This window comes from Vombatus ursinus, unplaced genomic scaffold (genome assembly GCF_900497805.2).
Source record: "Vombatus ursinus unplaced genomic scaffold, bare-nosed wombat genome assembly UNPS02014786.1, whole genome shotgun sequence".
Classification (NCBI taxonomy): domain Eukaryota; kingdom Metazoa; phylum Chordata; class Mammalia; order Diprotodontia; family Vombatidae; genus Vombatus; species Vombatus ursinus.
The window spans coordinates 35,317,011-35,335,374 of record NW_020954564.1 but is presented as its reverse complement, the minus strand read 5'-3'; the positions used below and the strand labels follow the sequence as shown (position 1 = coordinate 35,335,374).

General features: G+C 39.0%; 1 protein-coding gene across 1 annotated transcript in view; it reads left to right on the top strand.

Annotated features, from left to right (window-relative positions):
- Positions 1-10,974: 10,974 nt before the first annotated feature.
- Positions 10,975-18,364, top strand: part of LOC114047126 (tumor necrosis factor ligand superfamily member 8-like) — a 37,373-nt gene continuing 29,983 nt past the window's right edge. Inside the window, exon 1 of the mRNA XM_027867875.1 lies at positions 10,975-11,562. Coding sequence (XP_027723676.1) covers positions 11,365-11,562 — 198 coding nt within the window. The 5' untranslated portion in view covers positions 10,975-11,364. The remainder of the gene's footprint in view (positions 11,563-18,364) is intronic.

The window sequence follows — 18,364 nt, the reverse complement described above, 5'->3', positions numbered from 1 at the left end:
TACGACTGTGAGCTCCTAGAAAGCAGGAAGTTTTGGTTTTGTTTTGGTGCTTTTTTTGAGGGGTGGTGGTGGTTGTTTTGCTTTCTCTGTATACTTAGCATGGTACTTGGTATATTATAGATGTTGAATAAATGTTTTCTGACTGACTTCATAGCAGAGAACATGTTTGATGATAGCTATAAAATGTATATCAACAATTATTTAAAGAAATCCAAATATGAATCCAAAATCCAAGAAATGAATCTTGAGTGACATGTCATCCTATAATTTTATAGGCTTTGAAAAGACCATTGACACTTTCTTGGTAATGTTCTGCCTTGTTGCCACAAAAGAGTTTTCTATCACTAAAAAAAATTATTGCCGAGTAGTTCCTAAAACTAACAGAAGTTCATAGTTTTATATGTGATCCACTTTTTTGTTCTTCTTTATAAATTGAAATATTTGTACTAGTTGATGATTAAATTCATAATAAAAACAAAAAATGTATAAAATCTTCATTTGCAAAAAGTTTGTTGTGCTATACGCGTGTCTATACTTAATTTCTTTTCTTCATTGGCCACCCAGTCACATGAGCTTCAGATATCCATAACGTGAACAGAGTTTGACTAAGGCCACTATTTCTGTGCTGGGGGAGGTGCAATCTGTTGAGCTGGGGATTTTTCCTCCCTTTCCCAGTAAGAATCGGCAGTACACAGAAGCAATCAGTACAGCTACGGTTGTGGTTCATCTGTTTTCCCTCCTTGCCCTCTGACAACTGACAACAAAACACTGAAGCATACTTTGATGCAGTAGCCACTGTAGCAATAACAAAATGTGTTGTTTCATGTCTAAAGGGCTGAAATATTTGACTCAAACAGCTCCTTGCTACCCAAGGCCAGAGACACATTTTTTGCTAAAAAACCAAGAAATGATCCAGCCTCCGGTTTCATAGAAATTAGGAAATAACTTCAGCCCATTTAAAAAGAAAAGTTCACTTCCTGATTTTGCTAATGTCAGGAAATGTAAAGGTCGCCCCAGGAAATTCCTCACTCAATTCCCAAACCAATGTGATCAGGAAGGCTCACAAATCTTAGGGGACATCTGCTCTCCTATTACTTTCGATCAGCATGTGAGAAGACTTATCAGGTCCTTCTCAGACACTCGCTCTATCCCTTTCTTGGGCCTCCTCTTTCCCCACCCCCCACTCCCATTAATATCAAGTACACTTGATTAAATAGCTTCCTTCACTTCATTTTATAGGCCTAATGGAAAGACTCCTAGATAAAGAGAACATGAGAGCTGGAATAGACCTTAGAACACAAAATGTTAGAATAGAGAATGTTAAATAGAGAAGAACCTTAAAATGACCAACAAAAATAGAAGAAAACTTATAACATAAAATGTCAGAACATATATACAGCATAACATGTTAGAGATCTTAAAGAGTCTCATCCAACCCCCTCATTTTATAGATGAGGCCATTTGTCCATGAGCACACAGTGGTCAGTTAGTGACTAGAATCTGGGTCACCTGACCCCTAGGCAACTCCACTTCGATCTACAAAGTACCAAATCTCTACTTGAATGGTACCCTCTCTGATCTCTTCTCCCCAGATTTCATTAGTTATGCCATGTTCTGAGGACATAACAATGAAACTGATCTCTTTACTTTTCATCTCAAAGTAATAAGCCTATGACAGTTCCTAAGTTGGTAAAGGTAGAGGGTTAGGAATAAAACCAACAGAAATCAAACAAGTAGCAGAAGGAAGGGGGCAAAGGACCTGGAGAAAGCAAAAGGCTTTCATCTACATTAGAAGTAGTCATTTATACTAGAGAATGATATGCTAATTTTGAAGAAAGAAAATAAGTATTTATTAAGTGCCTATTATGCACCAAGCACTGTGCTAAGTACTTTACAAATAGTACCTCATTTGATCTTCACAATTTTAGGAGATAGGTGCTATATTATTGTCACTTTACAGTTCAGAAAACTGAGACAGACAGACATTAAGAGATTTGCCTATGGTCACATAACTAGTAAGTGCCTGAGACTGGATTTGAACTCAGGTCTTCCTGAGTCCAAGTCAAACATTTTATCCACTGTGCCACGTAGTAGCCTAATAATGCAAAATATTCTTATCTGTTCATTTATGAAGGTAAGTCATTCAACAACTAGGCAACATTAGTCATTTTATTAAAAGTACATACTATCTTCCTTTTCTGAACTCTTTTTTAACTTGTAGTCCGTCTAAACTTTATAATTCCACACACCAAACAAAGTGCTCTCTGCACATAGTAGGTGATGAGTAAGTCTTTGTTGAATAAATGGATAAATGAATGAATGAACAAATGAATGAAGTCAGAACCATAAAGCTAAATTCAATTAAACATTTAGTTTGGCTCTAATTTAGCCTCTCATTATTCCATGTATGTCCTAACATAGTCTCCTAAACTCAATGGAAAAGGGAAACAGGTACAGTATTTCTCTTTTTTTCCTACCTAGTACTTCACACTGGGCTGAGCACATGAATAATGCTTCTGGGTTCACCAAATCTCATAAAACTGTATTTACTCTATAATGTTTAATAATTCAGATATCTCACTGCTTTGGAGTGGCTTTCACTTATCTAGTCAAAATTAACATCTTACATTAATAATAACCATCACATTTGCAAGTATTTTATGATTTCAGATCCACATCCATTATCTCATTTGTTCCTTATGATAACCCTGCAAGATAAGAAGGACTAAGGTAATTATCTCCTATATTGTAGATATATAGGAAATTGATGCTCAGAGATTATAAGTGACTGGCTAGGGTCTATGATGTTGGTATGTTTGGAGATTTGTAAAATTCCTAACTCATTAATACAGGAAGAAAAAAAGCCTTCCTAATACCTAGCACCTATGAACCCAATATAGAGTCCAACTGGTCCCTCACTATAGGTCTTCCTAAAGGCATATATAATCAAATTATGCTACATGTGTTAAGGACCTAAGAGATCACCTAGAGGTCCAGAGAAGAAAAGTAACATGTCCAAGGTTAGACACATGGGTAATGGCTGAAGTGGTACTAGAACTCAGAGCCACTGATTCCCACACCAGGACTTTTGAAACACTGTGGCATACAAACACATAACTGTGACAGCAAACCAGGGTAAAGAATGCTACCATACTTGATTGAAAAAGGATATGGGCAAATCATGTGGTGAGAGTGACGGTAAAGTGATAGTAACTCAGGTGTTCCCCTGGAATCTTCATGATGTCAAGAGAAAGTACAGGAATGCCCCCAGCACATTGAGTAAGGCTTTATGGGGTAATATGGGCAAGAGTCATGGAGGAGGGCAGGAAGGGATAGGCTTAATGTGTGTCGCTGGACACAGGAGCAGGATCACAGATTCAGAGTGGTATAGCAGGAAGAGGGCTTCTCTAAGAGGACCTGGCTTTATTTCCTCCACAGCCATGAATAGGTCACTAACTCTCTACCTGACTTCTGGTGCTTCATCTGAAAAATGAGAGAAATGATACTTACCCTGCCTGATGACAGGGAGATGGAACCCACAAATTTTTGGCGTCCTTCCCAGCTCTATGATCTGTAAATCGGTGTTGTATGTATCAAGTATCTCACAAATCCCTATACCAGGATTGTTCCTCTATTGAAAGAGAGCTGCCACCTAACCAAGTTGTAGAGCCCCTCAAAGAGACATGAAAGTAGAATCCAAGTAAGTCATCATTTCGCAGGATTGCTTCTCTTTTACTGATTCAAAAAGGTATTTCTTTCAGGAGCTGGCAATCAGATTCTAAATCCATACTGTCCACCCACAGCCTGTAGCTATATTCTATACAGGTCACTGCTCCCAGGTGCATCCTTGGAAAATGGAAAGAAAAGAGGCTAATGCAGCGATCAGCATATAATGAAATTTGGGGAAGATAAATTGGGAGAAGGAGGTAGAGAAGTGTGGGATTACTCGTGTCTCCTGTTTTCTGAAAGAGAGTATCCATAGGATTACCACTTCTCATAAAAGAATTTCAAACAAACATTAATTGAATATCAGAACAGAATGTGCCTTTCTCCCTTGCCGCCAAGATATGGTTGTTTAGTAAACCCAAGCCAGGTTGTGGGAGAGCCTCAAAAGAAAGGAAGAGTTCAGACATGAATGGGTGGAAAATAGGGAACCAATGAATGTTCTTGAGGAAGGGAGTGGCATGATAAAACTGTGCCACCTGGCCTAATGAGTGGTAAAGAACTAGGCCATCCTGAACATTTCAATTGCTCTGAAGATTTTTCAGTAACAACAAAGTTCTGTTTTCCTACATGCCCTCTAATCACCCCCTTGCAACTATATATTGTATGCAAAACCTGTAACAGTAAGTAAAACATTGTTTTTTCCATTTGCCGGCACCAGGAGGGGGGGTGAGGAGGGGTGGGAAGGGTAAAGAAGATCTGCTCTTTTAGCAAAGTCTTTTTATTTCTCAAACACCCACACCTTCCATTTCAACTATCAGAAGTTTTCCATTTTCAACAAAGAGGCTGAGGTAGTAAAGTGTTTTCAGCAATTCTCTCGAGAATATAGCCTTCTCCAAAAACCAGCTCCCATACCTACCCCAAAAGAGTTCCCCCAAAGCCTGTTCTCTAACCCATATAACTACCAAAGCAACCAATTAATGTCCCTACTTTTCCCAATATCTAGCAGAACCCAATGGGGCCTTCAAGTGGGAGGGAGGAAGAAACAAACAAGAGAACACTGCTTCTCTGCTGCCTCATCAATAAAATGGGGAGAACAGCAATTTAACTGCTTCAAGGATGGAGGAGGCGGGGTCATTTGGTCCACTGAGGTCAGTTCCAACTTTCTTTGTGAGCTTCTGATGAATTCAGTTCTTGGAGAAGGGGAAGGCCCTGGAGGGCCCAGATCCCAAGAGGCTAATCTAAATCTCTAGCTACCCTGTGGGCTTCAGAACCACTGCAAGGCGGACATAAGGAGTCACGAATGCCATTTCAGATACTAGCTGTGTGAAAGTCACAGAACGTCTCACTTTACCTTCCTCATCTCTAAAATAGAGATAAGAGAACCAAATGAAATAATAAATGTCATCATCTTGAAATCTCAAAAGTACTGTATAAATGTTGGTCAGAGAGTCAATATGCATATATTAAGCCATTATTATAGGGCTAGGGATTACAGAAATAAAATAAAATAAAATAAAATACAACTAGCCCCCCAAGAAGCTCACATTCTAATGGGGGAGATAAAATGTAAATAACTAGTTATACACAAGATATATACAGGATATTCTGGAAGGTAATCTCTGAAGGAAAGTCACTAGAAGCTAAGAAAATGTGGAAAGGTCTCATGTAGAAGGAAGGACTTGAGCTGAATGTTAAGGAAGCCAAGGAAAATGCAGAGGAGAGGAGAGGAGAGGGTATTCTAGGCATAGGGAACAGCATGAAGATGGGTGAGAGAGTGACATGTTTGTAGACTAACAAGGTCAGTACAGCTGGATCACAGAGTACATGGAGGGGAGGAAAGTGTAAAAAGACTAGAAAGATAGAAAGGGGCCAAGTTATGGAGAGCTTGAAATGTCAAAGAATTTTATATTTGATCCTAGATGTTACAGGGAACCACTGGAGTTTATTGAGTAGTAAAATGACAAGGTCAGACCAAAATTTTAGAAAAAAATCAGTTTGGGGCAGTTGAGTTGAGGATGAATTGAAGTGGAGAGATACTGAAAGCATGGAAACCAATTGGAAGGATATAGCTTTTAATTGCCAAATCTAATAAATAGCCTTTTCTCAGTCTTTGTCCTTCTTAACTTCCCTGTAGCCTTTGACACAATGACCCTTTTCTCTTTGATACTTTCTCCTCTCCCAGATTTTTTTCTGTTTTCTATTTTTCTTCCTACTTGTCTGATCATTTCTCCTGTCTTTACTGGATCATCATTCAGATTATACTTGCTTACCGCAGGTGTTTCACAGGGCTCTGTCCTGCGGTCTCTTCTCCTTCCTTTCTGTTATTTCATTGGTGATCTCATCAGCTCCCATGGATTCGATTATCATCTCTAAACAAATAATTCTCGAATCTACTTATCTAGCTCTACCCTGTCTTCTGATCTTCAGTCTCATATCTCCAGTCCATATCTTCATATCTCATATCTACCTATTAGACAATACTGGATGCCCCTTGTACATTTTCAACTCAACATGACCGAAGTATAATTCTTTATCTTTTCCTTAAAATCCTCCCTTCTTCTTAATTTCTCTGTTGAGGTCACTACCATCCTCCCAGGCTAACAACCTAGTGTTATTCTCAATTCTTCACTCTTTCTTGCCTCCCATATCCAATCATTTGCCATGTATATTTGTTTCTATCTATGCAATATCTTTCTTATACAATTGTCCCTTCCACATTTCGGGGGTTAGGGGTATGGTGCCCTGTGATCTAGAAAATCCACATAAAAATTTTTGACCCTCCTTTGTACCAGAGAAGAAGTCTGAACTTTTTTCTTTTTTTCTCTGGGTGTTTATGGTACTTTATTGTAAAATTTGAGTTAACATTTGGTCATGCTCTCTGTGTCATCTGCTGGCCTTTGTGTGTTGTCTGCGGCTTCTGCTAAACTGCCCAAAAATTCCCATTTAATTTCTTACGCTGACCCGTGGTATATTGAAACCATGATGGGGAAAGTCACAATGTGGAAGAGATAACTGCATACTCCTTCTATCCTCTGACATTGCCACATTCCTCATCACATCATGCCTGCACTACCATGATTGGTCTTCTGATCCTTCTGATTGGTCTCCCTGCCTCTATCTCTCACACTTCAGGCGAACCTCCACTCAGATATCAAATGGATCTTCCTAAAGTTCAAGTATGACAACATCACCCACACCTCCTCCAATTCAATAAAGACCAGTGGCTGGAACTCTCTTCTCCTCTCCACCTCCTGGCTTTTGTGACATCCTTCAAACCTCAGCTGAAGTCCCATTTCTGCAAGAAACTTTTCTCAGTCCTTTAATTTTGATGCCTTTCCTCTGATATTATCTCCAGTTTATCCTGTATATATCTCATTTGTACATAGTATTTTGCATGTTGTCATTAGACAGTGGACACTTTGAGAGCCAGGACTGTTTTTTGCCTTTTTTGTATCACCAGGGCTTAGCACAGGGACTGGCACATAGTAAATGCTTGTTGACTGGACTTAGCTAGGCTATTATTATTAATGATAATACTTTATTATTGTTGATTTGTTCATTGAATAAGCATTTATTAAATATCTACTATATACAGCACATTGTACTATGTGCTCACCTACTGTATGCTCAGCCTAGGCAGAGATAGAAAGTTAGGTAAAATGTATTCATTATTCTGACTTTATGAATTCTACAGCATAGAAAGGAGATAAGATGCATGCATAGACAACTATCATACAAACAATTGGAGGGAACAGGCCCAAGAGAGGTACAAGGTACTGTGTGAGATTTTGGGGGAATGGTCATGACAGAGGAGGGGAATCAGAGTAAGCTTCATGAAGGATGTGGCATTTCAGTTATCCTCTTATTATTTTTTCTTCACTCATTTCAGTCATGTCCAACTCTCAGTGACCCCGTTCGGAGTTTTCATGGCAAAGATTCTGCAATGGCTTGCCAATTCATTTTACAGATAAGGAAACTAAGGCCAACAAGGTTAAGTGACTTCCCCAGGGTCACACAGCTAGTAAGTGTCTGAGGCCATATTTGAACTCAGAAAGATGAGTCTTCCTGACTCTGGGCCCAGCACTCTATCCATTGCACCTCCTAACTGCCCCAGAGTTATCCTAAACAAGTGAGGAACAAATTCACGAGATAAAGAGGAAAAGGAAGGATATTCCTAATACAGAGAACAATGCAAGCTAAATGATAGAGCTCCAGAATGAAGCATTTGCATGAGGAGCAAAGAATCAAGGACATGGAAAGACTCAGTCCTGAGAGACTGAGCTAATCTCTTTCTTTCTAAAGAGAGGAAAGGCATTATACTGGAAAGAGTATTTGCCTTACAGTCAGAACCCTTGGCCTCAAGTTCCAGTTCTGACACCAGCTGGCTGAAGAACCATGCTATCCTGGAAAGAGGGGTAGGCCTAGAATCAGGAGAGGCCTGGGTTCAAATCCTGGGTCTAACACTTCCTATTTGTCAAACATTGGTCATGTCACTTATATTGAGCCTCAGTTTCTTTAACTATAAAATGAAAATAATAACAACGCTTCTAATATTTACCTTGTAGGGTTGTTGTGAAGAAAGTGTTTTGCCAAACTTAAACATTGTATGTGTGTGCTGTTATTCTTGTTAGTCATGGCAAAGCCTGTGGATGACGCTGAGACTCTGTTTCTCTATCCCTGAAAGAGACATAAGAATATTTGCTCTCTGGACTTCATAGGGCTATCAAAAAGAAGATGCTCTCTCTCTTTCTCTCTCTGTATATGTGTGTGTATATATATGTATAGATATTTATGTTATATATGTATGTATATCTATATCTACATAGATATAGATATATATCATTTTAATTTGGAGGCAATTGGGGTTAAGTGACTTGCCCAGGGTCATACAGCTAGTTAAGTGTCTTCCCCAGGGTCACACAGCTAGTAAGTGTCTGAGGCTCTGATTTGAACTCAAATCATCCTGACTTTGGGCCAGTGCTATACCTATTATACCACCTAGCTGTCCCAATACTCTCTATATTTTAAAGTGCTATAGAAATGTGAGAGTCAGCATGGCATCATGGAACGCCCACCTCCACCTCAAAAAGGCCCAGATAAAAAGTTCAGCCTCTGACACATGACCCTCTGACCCTGAGCAAGTCACTTAACCTCTCATTGCCTGTAGATGCCTCTCTAAGACTGTAAGTTGTAGAGAAAGGGTCTGTCTAAAAAGAGTGAGTTCCTCACTGGAGCTCCTTACCCCAAGGGAATTGCAGGTCCAGTCCAAAATTAAAGTAAAGGAATAGTGAACTATTATCTAAGTTGGGCTTCAGCCTCTGGGTAGACCCTGGGAAAGCCATGGCACCCTCAGCCATTCTCCAGACAAAATCACCTGGAAGTAGAATGAGGAGGGGACAATAAAGGGACAAAATACCACTAAGCCACATTTGAAACCAACTACCAGACAAGAATTCTAATTCTAAATGCAATTCTAGGAATAGAAAAATTCAAAGAGTCTCAGCTGAATGGTTCAGATAAAATCCCAAAGCAACTGTCCAAATCTGCCCTGGATAAGCCTGATGTCCACCTGACCTAAAACCTAATTCCAGAAAAAAAAATATTCCACGTACATTTGAATCTTGGCAATGAAATGTGAGAAATGTAATTCCAAAGCTCAAATAATGCCACTTTAACTGTTGCAGTTTATTTTCAAAGTATTTTGATAGTATAATGAATGTGTCAAGTAACCCTTTTTGTCCACATCAGTAAAGAAAAAGGAATACAAGCAATAAGTTTCTAGAACAGTCTAAGGTAGGTAGAGGTATGTTTTCCATGAAGCATTCAACAGTCATGTCCATTTAAGTTATTAGGTGTTCTTAACCTGAGGTCCATGAATTTAGGTTGTTTTTTTTAATGTTTGACAAATATATTTCAATATAACTGGTTTCCTTTGTAATCCTATATAATTTGTTTTACATATTTGAAAACATTATTCTGAAAAGGAGTCCATAAGCTTCACCAGACTGCTAAAGAGGGAGATCCAGTACACAAAAAAGGCTAATAACCCCTGCATTATAGCTGAGGAAATCATGCTTCACCCAGTAAGTTATTTGGGCTGTTTCTGTATTATATAGTGAAAGCACATTAATCGTTAAAACTTGGGACCTAGATAGATGTTTTCCATGTAGGTAAAATAGATGATTAGATCATATGTGGCCTTCTTTTCCAATCATGTCATTCCTTTGGCATCTCAGTATGGCAAGCACCAAATGGTACCCATAGGCCTTGTTTAGTATAGAAAATATAAAGGTACTGCTGCTTAATTTGGCTGATAGCAGACTCAATAACTCCAGATAAATTGTTCACGTGATTTTTCAGTCAGTAAGTTTTATTGTTCAATAGTACTTGTTGAGACATTATTCTAGAACAGTATATTTAACCCCAAGATATTTTTTTAGAATTCTTTCAAAGAACTTCAGAATCAGAATGGATCTGAGATATCACTTATTCTAATCCCCTCGTAAAGAAACTAAGTCCCAGAGAAGAAAAGGGATTGATTCATAGTGAATTAGTGACTGAACCAGACCTAGAACTCATGTCTTCTGACTCAGTCCAGTAACCTTGTACACAGGATACCCCTTCCTATCTTTCCAAAAGTCTCAGAAGGATTTTGTCTATTCATTTTATAGATTTGAAACTGAAAGGGACCTTAGAGAATATTGAGTCAACCCGTCTCTTTTTTCAGCTGAGGATACTGAGGCTCAGAGAGGTTCAGTGATTTACCCAGGATACTAAAGTAACAGAGGTGGAATTAAAACCCAGGTCCTCTTACTCCAGATACAAGACTCCCAATATTCCAATCTGCCTTTCAAGAGAGACATCCCACAAAGACAGAAATAGAGACAGACAGCTATATACATAGAGATACATAGTTATAGCCATATACATCAAGATAGAAAACTATATACATATATACTTATAGCTATATATACATAAATATAGATAGACAGATAGATATAGGGAGGGGAAAGAGAGAGCCCATTTTTAACCACAGCAATAATATTAGTAAAACTAATTCATTTAAGTTATAGGATAACTATATGTGTGTGTGTGTGTGTGTGTGTATAAAAAGAATCTTAGAGACCATCTCATTCTACCCCATCATTTTACAGATTAGGAAACTGAGACCCAGTGAGGGGAAATAACTTTCCCAGGAGCCTTTCTACTGTGAAATCCAGCCTTCCTGACCCCCAAACAGATGTGGGCTTTCTGGGTAGGTGACTCTTTTAAGTGGAGAACACCGTGCAGAAATGACTCTCTGGAAGAAGAAAGCACTAGCTGAAGCACTAAGCTGCCACCACCGGTGACTATAAGTGAAACACAAGTCACTCCACACAACTTCACACACAAAGAGAGCCGGGGGTGAGATTGCTTCCCACTCGCCTTCTGACATCAGACCCCTTCGATGTAGCTCACCAGACGACCAGCAACAAAATCCTTGGCAAGAAAATGAATCTCTTTCTCCCATCGCCTGCTGCCTTTCACTTCACGCCCCCAGAGAGGTCTTTCTTCATCCGACAAACAGTGAAGATTTTTTTTCCAGGTCACATGATCCAGGATGAAGGGGGAAAATCCTACTTGGAACAGAGATGGCCTGTGAGTCTCAACAGATCAAGGGCGATAAGGTGTGAGGTGGAGGGGGGTGGTATATAAAGAATGTCTTCTGTACCACAGCAAACGTCCCTCCACCAACTGAATGCTTCTCTTGGGGCAGCCATGAATGTGTCTGAAGGCACAGTCACAAGCCACCTCAGGGCCACTAGCCGGACTTATTTTTATTTCACCACAGCTACCCTGGTTCTGTGTCTCATCTTTACTCTGGCGACTATAATGGTCTTAGTAGTTCAGAAGAAGGTAAGTCAATGGCATCCTCTCCCCCTTCCTGTCTTAACTTTTGTTTTGTTTTGTTTTGTTTTGCTTTGTTCTTCCTGGAGGTATTCTTTGAAAAACCCAATAAATTACTTGAGATAAACAGTAACAACTCAGAGAGAAAAGAGGAACCAGATTCGGGCTAAATCACTTGTTTGGCAGAGGCACATTTTTTCGGGTAGTTCCTCAAATGTTTCAGAGAGTTAGGGGAGAGAAGCCCACAGACAACAAGAAGTGCATGGTGGAAGTCAGGTTGTAAGGCAGCTTTAAAAAAAAAAAAGGTCCCGACATAGAACTCATATCATGGCAGGAAGCTTGAGTGTAGTCAACACGATATCATAATCATACACTTGTCTTCTGTTCCAAAGACTTGGCCCTCAAGTTCAGAATAAGTCCCAGTTAAATGTTCCAAATGTTAAATTCAAAAGTTGATTCCTCTCTAAGAAGGTAAGCCAAGAATGCTAATGACTCCCATTTCTCTGTCATGTTAAGGTATTTTCTTCACAATAACTCTGTGAACAGAGAGTCAGTGCAGATACTGGGGTTTTTCCCCCTATTTTATTGATAGGAACCTGCAAGACAGAGAAGTAAGATGCCCATGGTCACATTGATAGGGAAGACAGGCAAAGACACCCCTGGGACTTGAGGTGGACAAAAAGCTTTACATGAACGTTTCAGTGTTGGACTGTCCTAATGTGAGAAGGGCTATCTGGAAGGCTCACTTTGAGGTCCATCCTTGAAAGCTCCCCCATCCTCCCCACCACACCCATCCCTCTCCCCCAAAAAAGTGCTTCTTAACAACAAAGTAGATGGAATGTTCCCTCAAGACTTCCTCAAAACATGACAATTATCAATGGCAGCAGTGGAAGTTGTACTATGTACTTGTAGTACTATGCAATTTGAGGGCTCAAACGACCTTGACATAATGATCTCAGTTTCCCTCTACTTAGAACAGAGAATGTTAGAGTCAGAAAAATTATTAAAATATGGAACGTTCAAATCTCAAAACATTCAGCCTGGAAAAAAAGACTTTAAAGATTACCTGGTTCAATCTCCTCATTTTACAAATTAGGAAACTGAGGGTCAGTACTAAAAGTAACTTGCCCGAGGTCAAATCACTTATTCATGTGAAAGTCAGGATTATAACAAGGATCTCTTGATTCTAAATACAGAGCTCTTTTGATTTCATTTCAGTCAAAGGCACTGAGGCTCCTACATTTAGCATCTAGGTAAGCACAGACAAAGTATTTAGTCTCTTGGAGCCTCAGTCTTCTCATCTATAAAATAGGAATCACAGACTCTCAAAATGAGAAAAGACCTTAAGGGTCATCGAGTCCTATGCATATTTAAAGAGAAATCCCCTTTAGGGAGAAGAAATATTTGCCTTACTTACCTCACAGGACTTTGAGGAAAGGGCTTTGTTAACCCTAGGATACTACATAATTGTGATCTACTATTCCCACCACAACTTCTATTATTATGGAATTACAAAATCCACAAGCATTTAATAAGTATCAGAACACATTGCACTAGTAAGTGAAATAACAGAAGTAGAAGTTAAACAGTCCTTGTTCTAGAGAAGTATACAGTCTAGTAGGGAAAGATAGCATGTATGCATATTGCTATCTACAAAAATGATTTGGGGGGAGGGCACTAACCACTAAAGTGGGGGCCAAGTATTATTAACAACAGAGGAAAAGCCAGAAGGAAAAAGTTACAAGCTATGAATCCAAAGCATGATTCTTGTAAAGGAATCTTCCAAAGTACTATTCATTAGTATTGATAAAACTAAAATCAAAGCAAACCACAGCATGGTCATCGTAAAGTGCTTCATAGCTCGTTATTTTAGAATGCTATTAAGGTAATTCTGGGGTTTATGAAATGTTCTAGTTTTCCTGAGCAGAACATGATACACAAGTGGCCAGACAGTCCATTGCCATTCAGGACAAAGGACTGAAAGTTTCTTAAAAATCAACTGCCTGTGGCCAAACCTCATTGTCAGTTTTTGAGAGTCAGGAGCCCAAGATCGATGGAAAAACTCATTCCAATTATTAATTTTAATGTATCTGGCTTGGTTAAAGGTGGTAGCCAATCCCAAATAAAGTTAGATTCCAATCTGTGAGGAAATGACACATTATTTTTTACTTTGCAGCTCTCTGTATTGAAGATTTCAAAATATTCTAATTAAATAGGTTATTGATCAATTGTGAAATAATTAATATCTATTCTCATACATCAATGGCCATAGCAAGAAAATTGAAGCAGTCCTTAAGTAGCTGTTTTTTCATAGATTATATGCAATATCATAGGCAGTAATATTTTACTAGTGGGCCCAGATGTTATATCACAATAACAATGTAAATAACCAGGCAGTTGTTGAGAGAGAAATTTTAGCTGGGAATATATGTATCCAAATGGGACAATGCCCTCAAATGTCCTAGTGTGGCTTCATTCCTAAGCCATTGCCACTATATGTATGTGTGTGTGTGTGTGTGTGTGTGTGTGTGTATAATACATACACACATACACATATATATGTACATTTATAGATATATAGATACAAAGCCCAACTAGTAAAATCAGAGAGGAAAATGGAGAGTAATCATGGAATATATAGCCAAATATAATTCTGAAAAACATTCTTAGCATAGAGCCTAAGTTGGTAGGAACCTTAGAAAGTTAGAGCTAAAAGAAAATACAATATAAGACCATGGAGTGTTGAAACTGGAAGGAATGCTAGAATGCAGAATTTTAGAGCTGGAAAGGAACTTTGAATATAGAATGTTACAGATGAAAGGAACTTTAGAACATGGAATGTTAGGGTAGGAAGCAATCTTAAAAATCCAACTAGATAATGTTATAAATAGAGAAACTAGGAATCAGGGGACAATACAACATTTAGTGGTAGATCCAGGATTATACCCCCAGGACACATAATCTAGCGTGATACTCTTCCTACCGTATTATAAATTCTCATTCAACCCATTATAAATTTTTGTTCTTCTGTTTACTTCAGTATAGAGATGTTTGGGTCATTTATTGAGTATGGTTGTCTTATTTCCCAGCAATCAAAGTAGTAAAAATGTCTTTAAATCAGACTTTGTGCTTCTCTTCCTTAAGCTGACCTTTCTACTTGGAAGTATAAATGGATTAGAAAAGCTGATTACATGACTGGGTGCATTTTTATTTCCTTCCCAGAGAAGTTTCACCTGCTTAGGCTGAAGAACTTTTAGATGGACAGTGCAATAAGGCCATGCCAGACTTGAAAGGCTTATTCAGGTGTTTACAGACTAACTGAAAAAATAGGTCTTGCACATACCTAACAATACAGATCACGTTTATAGGTAACAATACCCTCAGTAGTGATGCAGGGAGTCAAATTCACAATTCCAATTTCTTGAGGGGTTCAGAGGAAGGAGACATCTGCAAAATGAGCTAGAGAGGTCAGGAAAAACTACATAGAGGAATTAAAACTTGAAATGGCAGTATTTGAATAAGCTTTCAAAAAATGTAATGTAAATGGGTAATTAGGTAACTGACCAATGATGTATTCATTAAATAATGTATTGCAAGGGAGAGAACATCTATAAAAGAAATGTATAAAAATACTTTCTAAAACAAACTGGACCTATAATGTTAAAATCTATGGTACTATATTCTCCCCATTGAGGAAGAGGCTTAGATAGAGAGACTATCCAGGTAGACATTTTACTTTGCCCTTAGGGACTGGTAGAAGTCAGCAACATAATCCTTTCAATACACCTACCAATGAATCTACTTTAAGAGCAGAGCTAACCTCATCTTTGTAGATAGTGACTCTAACCCAACCCATCCTCCATCCAAGTTTATGTCCCTATTAAACAACATAACATGGATGAGGAATGGACTTCATGAATTAGTACCCAAAAGCTGCTTAGTGTGTTCTGAGCTGCTATCAGCAACTGACCACCTATTTCCTGATCCATGGATGGGGTTGGGGAGGGGGACATATGATAGGAAAAGACTACTCATTTTCAATAAGTATGACTATTTGCAAGAGAAAGGGGGGAAGGAGGGTGGAGAGAGAGACAGAGATAAACAGACAGAAACAGACAGAGACAGACAGACAGATAGAGAAAGAAGAGAAGAGAAGAGAAGAGAAGAGAAGAGAAGAGAAGAGAAGAGAAGAGAAGAGAAGAGAAGAGAAGAGAAGAGAAGAGAAGAGAAGAGAAGACGAGACCCAAGCAAATGGGGAAAGGATGAGAGAGATTGTTAGAGGCAGAGATATTGACTCAGAGAAAGAAATTGCTATAAACAGGAAGTTTGACCTGGAGGAAAAAAAGAAATATTGACAGAAGAGGAAAAAGCCAGAGCAATTAATAGCAAAAGACTGAGAGAGAAACCAATTTCCTTACGAGGGAGACAGAGTAGGGATAAAGTATAGCATTTGAAGGAAGGAAACAATCATAAGTCTGGAGTCCTGAGTTGAAATTATAATAGTTCTCATTTTTATAGCACTATAAAGTTTACAAAGCACTTTCCTGAGGACAACACCATGAGGCAGTCAGTGTACAGTATGAGTATTCTCATTCCTATTTTTTGGTGGGGAAACTAAGACTCAAGAGGTTTAAATGGTTTGCTCAGTGTCACACAGTATTTTCAGACTCAGGCCTCCCAACACCCAATTCCACTCTTCTTTTTCTCCTAACTTAGTGAGTAAGCTGTCTCTTCCCTTCTCTGGGCCTCAGTTTCCTCCTCTGAAAAATGAAGGGATGGGCTAGAAGGTCTCTAAGGACACTGCCAAAGTTATCAATATACTTCTCTCAATCATTCAGGACCTTACTTGAATGGAGTGAAGAATGGACAACAGTCAATTAGCTGCTGGCAGGGGGAACGCAGCCTCTACCTTGGATAGTACATACGAGGGCCATGGCTGGAGCAAGGGAAGCCCATTGCTACATGGTTCCTAGGGTCCCCTTAGAGATGTCATGATACACTCAAGAGCTGTATTGTCTCCTATAAATGCAACTGGGCTCTTCCTATACTTGCTCTGTGGCCTGTCCTTTGGGCGAGAAGAAGGAAGGATTATTATTAGCGGGGAGGGAGAAGGGCAAGCAAGTAGAGGGGTATTAATTTTCTTATTTGTATTAGTAATGGGTTTCAAATGCTGATTTTAAACAACTATTTTTGTTTGTTTGTTTTTTGTATAATCCAGTTAGCACTTTCTCTAACAAAACTAATTCAAGTCATTCTGGTCAGAGAGGGCTGAATCCATTTATCACAGAGATCCCAAAGAGTCTAATAATAACAATAATTGTTGCCCTACTCCTGTTTCAGAGCTCTTTCCCTTGCATCACATTTTTACAACATTTTTCAGTAACACTAACTATACCCCACAAAGAGTAAGCATCAACCTTTAGGACATGGGTTCCAAACACAAATTGTTCTTTTCAGAAGAGCCTAGGCCCTAAAAACTCATGTTTATATATCAAAGTACAGCCATGAACTTGATAGTGCTTTATCTGTAAAATGAGGATAATAATTGTGTCTACCTCATATAGTTGCGAGGATCAAATGATATAATATATAGAAATTACTTTCTAAAGCTTAAAGGACTGTATAAATGTTATTATTGTTGTCATTATCATTATTATTATTAACTAAGGATGGACAGGAACGAGGTTGGGCCAGTACCTGCTGTGACATCTCCTATAATCAGTGGTTACATGTGATTGTCTAATTCAATTCTTATCCAAAAAAAAAAGAGGCATTTGAATCTAATTGCATCTTTCTGCAACTGGAGATATTGAGCCAAGCTGGTGCAATATCTGTGCTACACCCTTAAAAAGAGATTTACCACTAAAAAGGAACTTTAAAATCTTTCAAGTGACTGGGCTCATAGAAATAGAGTTGGAACAGACCTTCATCTAGTTCAGTTCTCTCACTTTTTCAATTAAGGAAACTGAGGCCCAAAGAGATTAAGTGACTTGATCAAGGTTACATAGGCAGTAAGCAGTAGATTCAGGATTTGAACCCAGGTCCATCTGACTCTAAATATTATATCACACTACAGAGTTATAACTAGCCAGAACTGTAGCTGGGGCAAACTTAGCTTGTGGGGAGGAGAGAGAGGAGCAGGCAGGGGATGGGCCTACTTCTGGGGTGGCTGTCTTACAGAGAGTACAGCCTTACCAGGTAGGGCATGGGGTTTAAGGTTACTTTGAGAGTAGGGCATGACAGCTATGGGACCTGAGGAGGTGGTAGGAGTAATCACAGCACATAATGCTGGAGTACTCTCAGTCAAGGGTCAGGGGCTATGGTGGCACTGAAGGAAAAAACGTTTCCCCTTGTTCTGCCACCAAATGTTGAGACCCTGGAAAAAGCTCCATTTGCCCACTGGTAGTCACAGCACTGTTGTGCTGTATGAGATTTCTGAATAAGACTTAAAGGGAAGCCACATAGGGAACCCTGATATAATAGGCTGTGAGCATTATCTTGTGTAGTCTGAAAGGGTGAATGAAATACATTACTAAGGCAAAGGTGACCTATGCTGGTGACGGCTCTGCCTCTACTATGCTCTGCAGCCTTGAGTAAATTCTAAGGGCATCTACAGGCAATGAGAGGTTAAGTGACTTGCTCAGGGTCATAGGGTCATATGTCAGAGGCAGGACTTTTATCTGGGACTTTTTAAAGGGGGGTTAAACTAGACAATTGCAAAGGTTTTGTTTTATTTCATTTTTAGTGGGTCTAATATTCTACATGTTAGGTACTAAGGACACTTCCATCTCTAGTTGTCCATGATCCTAGG